The sequence below is a fragment of the Ursus maritimus genome, unplaced genomic scaffold, assembly GCF_017311325.1.
Source record: "Ursus maritimus isolate PB19 unplaced genomic scaffold, ASM1731132v1 scaffold_19, whole genome shotgun sequence".
In the NCBI taxonomy this organism is placed as follows: domain Eukaryota; kingdom Metazoa; phylum Chordata; class Mammalia; order Carnivora; family Ursidae; genus Ursus; species Ursus maritimus.
In genome coordinates this window covers 45,861,157-45,869,037 of record NW_024424341.1, presented here as the reverse complement: position 1 = coordinate 45,869,037, position 7,881 = coordinate 45,861,157, and the positions used below count along the sequence as shown (strand labels likewise).

Sequence of the window (7,881 nt, the reverse complement as noted above, 5' to 3'; positions counted from 1 at the left end):
CCCCCCCCCCCCCCCCCCCCCCCCCCGGGCCTCCACAGCTGCCTGCCAGCCCCTGCGCCCCCTGCCCTGCAGCGCTCGCCCTGACGCCTCGCCCCTCTGGCTCCAGTGGCTGCCTCAGCCCCAGCTCCGGGTGCGCCCCCGGAGGCGCCGACGCCCCCAGCCCCGGCGGGCCCCAGCGCCCCCCATTCTCCGTGCTGCCCGCGTCTCCTTGCACCAGTGGGGAGGCTGTGGCCCCCGCTGCTGCCTCCGTGCAGAGGCCCTGGTGGCTCTGGGCCCAGCCCCCCGTGCCCACTGGGCCCCTCAGCAGGACTGGCACTGGGCCCGGCGCTATGGGCTGCCTTATGTGGTGCGTGTGGACCTGAGCCGGGTGGCCCCGGCCCCACCTGCTGCCCCTGCCCCTGCCAGGACCCCAGGCCCTGCCCCCATCCCCAAGCAGGCCCTTGCCTTTACCCCCTTCTCCCCACCCAAGCGCCTGAGGCTGGTGGTCAGCCATGGCTCCATTGACCTGGATGTCAACAGTGATGGGCCGTGATGGGCTGGACAGGGAGGCCCCAGGCCAGGAGAGAAAGGAGTCCCTCCTCGTCCCCCTTCCCCCCAAGCCTCAAGTTCTCGGGGACTCATTAACCTCTAGAACGAGCCGTTGGACCTCTGGGAGGGAGCTGGCGCTTGGCCCCAGCACAGATCTGCCCTGGGCTGGGTTGGTTTGGAGACAGCTAGGGATCTGACCCTTGACCCTTTGTGACTGCTGACCCCTGAGCCACCCCCACCCCAGCAGGGTGCCCTGGCTGCCACTGCCCTCCTACCCCAACTCCAGCCTCAGGACTATGGGAGCCGTTCCCTTCCCTACCCACCTCCTGCCCAGGGAGCAAAGCCATAGGGGGTGGGGGCCACCCCATGGCATCTCCCCAGAAGCCCAGGCCTCAGGAGGAGGCAGAACTGACCTGGGGGTGGCACTGCCTAGAGACTGCGCTACAGAGGGGAGTGGGCTTGCTCTCAACTCTGCGACTGTCTGAGGTGGGGGGCAGGGTGGGGGGTGTCTGGGACACGTCCTCACCAGCCCGTGGGTCTCAGGGAGGCCGGATGCGACCTCATCTTTCTCATGGTGCTATCCCTGGTGCTACTGGGGTGTGGGGGTCCCTCCCCTCCCCCACACCAGAATGGGGTATGTTGGGGGATTGGAAGCACTTGAACTTTTTATTTTATTAAAACCTTGTTATAAGCAGCACCCTTAGTAGCTTTTCATTTTGATTGATGTTTTGAGGGGATGTTTGTCAGCAGGGTGAGGCCCTCAGCCCTGCTGGGGACACCAGGTCAGGGGGAGGCGGCCCAGGCTTTGGGGGCCTATGAGCTTTGGAAGGGTGAAGAGTCCACAGGACATCCCTTGAGGATGGCGGAGGACAGAGGCCAGAATCATCTCTGCCCAACCAGACTTCTGAAGAGTGCTTCCTGAGCCGTCCGCGGGTGGGAGAGGACGCTCCCCATTGTTCAGACAAGGTAACAGGTCCGGCAAGCAGATGGTCCGAGGGCCCCTCTGAAGTCCGCTGCCCCTGCACCTGCGTCCGCGTCCTGTCAGTCGGCCCGGCTCTGTGGGACCAGGGCCATGAACCTTCTCAAGCTGCTCAGGATCCAGGTCAGTGGAGACCCTGCCATCCGTCTTCATTCTCACCTCCGCCCCCAGCCAGCGGCCCAGAAGATATGCGAGATATGCGAGAAATGCGGACAGCTAAGGAGACCAGTGAGCGGGCTGCCCCAGGGGCCGGTCTCCTCCTGGCCCTGAGGCCTCAGCCACGCCTGAGGGTCAGCAGGGGGCTGAGGAGCCTGTGGGGCGGGTGGGGCAGGCGGAGGGGGGACCACCTGGAGGGGGGGACTGTGTCGAGCTGTAACCTTTTTACTTCAAATTCCTTCCATTTAGAGAGAGCCCACTTCCTCTGGGAACGAGAGAGTGAGAGTGAGTCTCTCTTCCCTGCGCCTCCTACTGGCCCTGCTAGTTTTCTGCCTCCTGATGAAGACGTGGGAGAAGAGGACGCGGAGGGACGGCAGTCCGTAAAGAACGGGCCTCTACACAGACGGGCATGCGGGCGCACTCACTGGCTTCGAGACAGGACCGCAGAGCCAGGGTTCTCCCAGCCCGCCACGGGGGTTTCCAGAACCTCCAGACATTCTATTTTATGTGTAGTAACTGCATATGCGCCTGTGCGTTTTTCTCAGGGAAGAGGATTTGAAGCCTTCATCCGATTCTCAAGAGTGTCTCGAACCCCAAAAACAAAGATCAGAAACCAATGATCAGGGTCCCACCCTTGGCTCTGCCGCTCTTGAGCCAGCTGGCCCTGTGTCGGAGGAGGATGAGCACCAGCTGTGACGAAGGCGTTTCCAGACACTGCCCAATGTCCCCCTGGGGCAAAGCCACCCCTGCTGAGAGTCATGGCGGGGGGGGCTGTTGGGCGACAGGGTGATGGGGAGGAAAGACTTCCAGGGCAGGAACTTGGCTCCTGCGTCCTGGTGCCAGCCTTCACGACAGCACTCCCAGGGTTCCCCCCCCCCTTTACAGATGGCCTGCGGGCATCCCCCTTGCTGCCAGTTTCCGCCCTGACCCGGAGAATATGGCCCCCACACGACAGGGAAGTGCAAGGAGCTCAAGTTGTGGCCATTGAAGGGCCAAGACCCGGCGGGAGGGGGTGGGGGTCGGGAGCCCGGCTTGGCAGCAGGAGCCCCACTGGTGGCTGAGGCCCAGGGGGAGGGGAGCGTGAGGGGCCGCAGGTCAAGGCGGGGCCTGGAGCCCCATGAGACCCGGGTAGCCTGGGCAAGGGCCAAGGGAAGGAGTGGGTGGTGAAGGAAAGAAGGAGCTGCAAGAAACAGAATGATAGCAGCTCACAGCTCGGGGTCTGCGCTCTGCTGCCCCCCCCCCCCAGCTCTCTCCTTCCCTCTAGTGGCTGGCAATGCAGCAGAGCCAAGAGTGCCATCCAGGCCGGGAACCCAGGTCCTGGGCCCATGTGTCTCCTGGGGGCACACATGGCTTGACCAGATGCCTCCAGGAGCTCCAGGCCCCTGTTGATGGGCTGGCCATCCCGGAGCTGCTGATCGAGGAGGGCAGTGGGTGATCTGTCACTGCCATTGTCCGGGATGGTGTGGGGCACCAGGATTGAACCACCACACTGACGTTCCTCTAATTACCTACACAGACGGAGCCTCCCCCCCCCACACACACACCCCGAGAGCACTGGGCCATCATCCTCCCCAACAGCCCTGTGAATTACACGTGTTGTTAGCACCGCATTTGGGATGGAAAGACCATGGTGCAGAGGGCTTAGGGAGTTTGGGGCCACAGGGCTGGCACGCTGCGCAGGTGGGACTTGAGCCATTTCTCAGAGTTCATCAGGCTCTGACAAAGAGGCAGACAGGAGAGCGAGGAGGCTGGAGCTGGGCCGCATGGCTTCCATGGTGGGTGGGGGAGGGAGAGGGAGAGCAGGTGCCTTGAGGCTTCAGGCTCCTTGTGGAGCAAAGGGTGAGAGGCCGCTGAGCAGTTTGGTAATTCTGAGGGGGAGGCACCTGAGCCTTGCTGTAGAGAGGGGGGAAAGAGCTGGCTGAGGGTCTGCAGAGACAGGGGAGGAGGAGAAGATGGACTGAGGAGGGGATGGCACTGGAGGAAGAGGGGAAGGAGGTGGTGAGAGTGGGGGTGCAGGCCGGGAGGAGGGGGAACCAGTTGCGCGGCCTCAGTTTCCTCTGACCTGGGAGCCTGCTGCAGGCCCCTGAGGCTGGCATTGGGTGCTTCCGAGGAGCTGGTAGAGGAGCTGTGGGACAGGTGTTTGGGGTTCAGGGCCTGGGAGTCTGCAATGATGTTGGTGCAGACCCTGCCTTGGGCTCCGGCATCCGCAGAGCAGTGGTGGCAGAATGTAAAGAATGTTCCAGAATAGGGTGCCTGGGTGGCTCAGTCAGTTAAGCATCTGCCTTGGGCTCAGGTCATGATCTTGGAGTGCCAGGATTGAGCCCCCCATCAGGCTCCCTGCTCAGCAGGAAGTCTGCTTCTCCCTCTGACCCTCCCCCCTCTCATGCTGTCTTGCTCACTCTCAAATAAATAAAATCTTAAAAAAAAAAAAAAAAGAAAAGAAAAGAATGTTCCAGAAGAGGGGCACTTGGGCAGCTCAGTCAGTTAAGCGTCCAACTCTTGATTTTGACCCAGGTCATGATCTCAGGGTGGTGAGATGGAGCCCTGTTTGGGGCTCAGCGGGGAGTCGGCTCCCTCTCCCTCTGTCCCCCAGCTTGCACAAGCACTCTCTCCTCTCTCTCTAAAATAAAATCGTTAAAAAAAGAAAGTTCCAGAAGTGATCAAGGAATGATGGTGGGGAGGATCCTGGGTCAAAGGTGGAAAGAAGGAGGAAGGCTGGGAGTAGCTTCTGGGCAACGGGGTACCTGGGGTGAGGTCGAGAGCCTGGCCAGGGCTGCACAGGTGTTGGCCCTGTGGTCAGAGGCTACCTGGGTGACCTCACTGAGTGTCAGACATCCGTCAGCCCCATCTGGTGACTCAGAGCTGCCTTGCCTGTGTGGCACTGCTGACTTCCCTTCCTCAAGCCAGCAGCACCGCCACTGGAGCGGGACAGCCCTTCCCGCAGCTCTCAGCACACCCTGCGCCCTCACTTGCCCTCCTGCCTGGCAGGTTGTGGTTGGAGAAAGGGAGTCCCTGGGCAAGTTATCTGGGCGGAGCCGTCCCCACAGGTGAGACACCTGGGGTGTGCCCTGTGTGGGGTGATGAGGGCAGTGTGGAGGGGATGGTCATCGAGGAGGGTGGGAGGAGCGGGATAGAGCCAGCCCTCCCCCGAGTCTGCTCAGCCCGTCCCATCATCCCGGCTCTCCCGGTAACGGGACTCTGCACCATCTGGGTTTACAGCTGGGGAAATGAGGTGTATACAGGTCAAGAGGCTTGTTCAGGGTTACTGCACAAGTTGTTATGATTAGTAATAGCCACCTTTGAACCCCAGGATTGAACAGGCCTCTTGAGACTACTTCAGGCAGAGTGTGGGTCCAGCCTGTCCCAGGAAGCATACAGCTTCAGGGAGAAACAGTGGAATCCAGTCCTGCCCAGGACTCTGTGCTTGTTAAGGGTAACTCCTCAGCCTTGGGGGGGGGGGGGGTAGACAGGTGACATTTCAAGGGGCGTTTAGAATCAGAAGGAATTTTAGTGTTGCCACCTCAAAGGCTGGCTGAAGGCAGGCCCGGCGCCTGGATGGGGCAGGAGCAAAGCATTATTCAGACAGGAGCTCGGAGCATCCTGGAGGAGCATCCTGGAGAAACTGACGTGACAGACGTCTGTGGAGAGACTGCTCTGGCTGGGGACGGTGCTGAAAGGACAGGGTCAGGCGTGCAGAAGACTGTTGCAAGGGGCTCGTGGGATGAGGACGGGTGTCAGACAGGGGCAGGGGAGTGAGGGAGAGTGGTGAAGAGCTGGGAAAGGGTCTGGAGCTGGGGAGGGAGGGATTGTGGGGTACACAATCAACCCCCCAGAACTTGGGAATGCAAGTCCCAAAGGAGTCTGGGGAGGTAAGAGAGGAAGAGGATGCTGAGGGAGGAGATGGAGGGCGGACCAGGTGTGGGGATGGACAGTCAGGAGCATCCACAGGAGCCTGGGCTGGCGGCCGCTGCTTGCTGGAGGCATTGGAGCGGCGGCGGGAAGGGCTGGGCTTGATCCTACTCTAGAGACCTGACGATCGTCCCTCCATTCCTGCCCCCTCTCCCATAAGAATCAGTAGTGTTAGGTGCGGGGCACTGATACAGGAAGGACTTCTCCCGCCCCCACGCCAGATATTAAGAAATATCAGCAGCAACAGAGCTTTATTTATGGCTTACAGACTGGGGAGTGGATAGCCACGGCCGGGTCTCCGGGAGACGCCAGGATGTGGGGTCAGTGCGCCGATCCTTCGGAGGAGCGTCACTCAGGCCGTCAGATTTTGCCCGCGAAAGTCCCGTTCTGGATCTGGTCGGTCCAGCGCTGCACCTGGGGAGGGGCGGGCGGGAGGGGAGGCGGAGGGCGCCGGCTCAGCTCCACGGGACCCTCCACCCTCGCCCCAGCCGGCCGGCCGGCGAACGCCGCCCCCTCGCTCACCCAGCTCATGGGGCACAGCGAATGGAACACGCGGAAGTAATACTCGCAGGGCTGCGTGCTCTTCCCGCGGCGGTTCATTCTCTTGACGCAGCGGTGGTAGTCTGCAGGGTGGGGCCGGGCGGGCGGGCGGGCGGGGTGGCTCTGCGGCCCCGCCTCGGCCCCGCCCCAGCCCTCTCGGCCTAGCCCCGCCCCTTGCTTCGCCCCTCCACGATGGTCCCACCCCCCCTCCGTCGCCTCGCCCTCTACGACTCAATCCCGCCCCTCCACTCCAGGCCCCGGCCATGGCCTGGCGCTCGCCAGCGCTCTGTGTCTCCCCGCCTAGCCCTCCCTAGTCCCCCGTCCTGGACTTGGTCCCGTCCCGTCCAGGCCCCCCCGCCTCCACGACCAGACCCCGGCCCACCAAGCTCGGCTCACCCACTCGACCAGGCCCCGCCCCTCCAGGTCTCGGTCGCTGCCCCCCACGCCAGGCCCCACCCACTGCCGGCCAGGCCCCGCCTCTCCCCCCTCGTCCCGCCCCTCCTCCAGGGCTCGGTCCCGGCCCCTCCACACCAGGCCCCGCCCCTGCCGGGTAGGCCCCTCCCCAACGGTCTCGCTGCCAAGGCGGGTCCCAGACCCTCTCCTCATCTTCAGGTGGGGGACTCCCCTTCCTGCCTCCCCTGTCTCAGCCCCTGCCCCTAACCTGGCCTGCAAGGTCTCACCCAGGAAGTTCTGGTAGCAGTTTTGGGTCTGGTTCTGGTTGGGGAAGCGCGGGTCGAAGGGCGGTGTTGACCATTTCCCCTTGGGGGGCTTCTGGGAATCAGCATCCAACATCCACGGAGGCGGCAGCTCCTGCGGGGGAAGGGGGGCTCCGTGGGGCTTGGGGGCGCCCCTCGTTCCGACCCGCACCCAGCTGCTGGCGCCCACCCCGAAGCCCAGCCCCTGATCCCACCCGCCCTGCCCTCACCAGAGTGATGTCAACGCGTCACTGGGTCAGCTGTGCTTGTGGCTCCGTCCAGGGGTGCCCCTCCCTTCTGAGTCTCGGGGGTCCAGCCCAGGAGAAACACGGCCCCTGGCAGGATTGGCTGGGACCCCTGGACCCCAGCCAATGGGAGCCGCTGCGCTGCAGGGGATGTTCTAGGACGCGGGGCGGGGTCTGCGTGGACCCCCCCTGCCGCCTCCTGCCCCCAGCCCCACCAAGCTCTTGGGGGTCCCCCGCGCACACACAGGCACCGAGGCACGACTTTTGCCGAGTCTCAGACTCAGGCTTTTAATCTCTGCGAAGCTGGGCCACCCCGCGGGCTCTCCCCGGTCCCGCTCCCCGCCCCCCAATATATAAACGTATAGATAGCTCTGGTCTCTACCGGAGAGGGAGCATCCCCCCGCCCGGCCTTTTCAGCACCCTGCTTCTTACGGTAGAGGTGCACAGCACCCTGGGGGCCTGTGGGGAAGAGGAAAGAGCCAGGGTGGGGTCTGAGCTCCTGGACTCTGGTGCCAGGACTAAGGTGGGTCTGTGGGGTCTCAGGCTACCTGGCCAGGCTGGGCTCCTTTGGACAGTTTGGCAACTGAGATCGAGTCCCCGGAATCCCGCTATTGAGGGCTCTCGGAACTGTGCATGCTGGAGAGAGAGAGAAAGCCAAAGGGGGCTTTGTGGGTCACAGGGAGAGCATCCTGAGCGCTCAGTAAACGCGTGCTAAATGAAGCCCGAGCTGGAACAGAGCCCCCACCCGCGTCTTCCTGTCCCCGGTGTACTTCCCAGGTTCCTCTCCCTTCTGCCGAATTGCTCTCAAGCCCAGCTGTGCCTCCTGCGC

General features: G+C 63.1%; 2 protein-coding genes across 4 annotated transcripts in view; one reads left to right on the top strand and one right to left on the bottom strand.

Annotated features, from left to right (window-relative positions):
- The window catches only part of KMT5C (lysine methyltransferase 5C), a 7,391-nt gene extending 6,166 nt beyond the window's left edge, over positions 1 to 1,225 (top strand). For both annotated transcript variants that reach the window (XM_040633809.1, XM_040633808.1), the window contains exon 9: positions 39 to 1,225. In XM_040633809.1, the coding sequence (XP_040489743.1) occupies positions 39 to 532 (494 nt within the window). In that variant the 3' untranslated portion in view covers positions 533 to 1,225. The remainder of the gene's footprint in view (positions 1 to 38) is intronic.
- Positions 1,226 to 5,806: 4,581 nt separating this feature from the next.
- LOC103680303 (cytochrome c oxidase subunit 6B2) overlaps positions 5,807 to 7,881 on the bottom strand; it is a 2,663-nt gene continuing 588 nt past the window's right edge. The window contains exons 1-4 of one of the 2 annotated variants that reach the window (XM_040633806.1): positions 7,038 to 7,114; positions 6,793 to 6,922; positions 6,095 to 6,195; positions 5,807 to 5,986 (exon numbers count right to left, since the gene is read on the bottom strand). In XM_040633806.1, coding sequence (XP_040489740.1) covers positions 5,933 to 5,986; positions 6,095 to 6,195; positions 6,793 to 6,904 — 267 coding nt within the window. In that variant the 5' untranslated portion in view covers positions 6,905 to 6,922; positions 7,038 to 7,114 and the 3' untranslated portion in view covers positions 5,807 to 5,932. Of the gene's footprint in view, positions 5,987 to 6,094; positions 6,196 to 6,792; positions 6,923 to 7,037; positions 7,115 to 7,881 lie in introns of those variants that run through there. The other variant, XM_040633807.1, reaches the window with a different exon arrangement.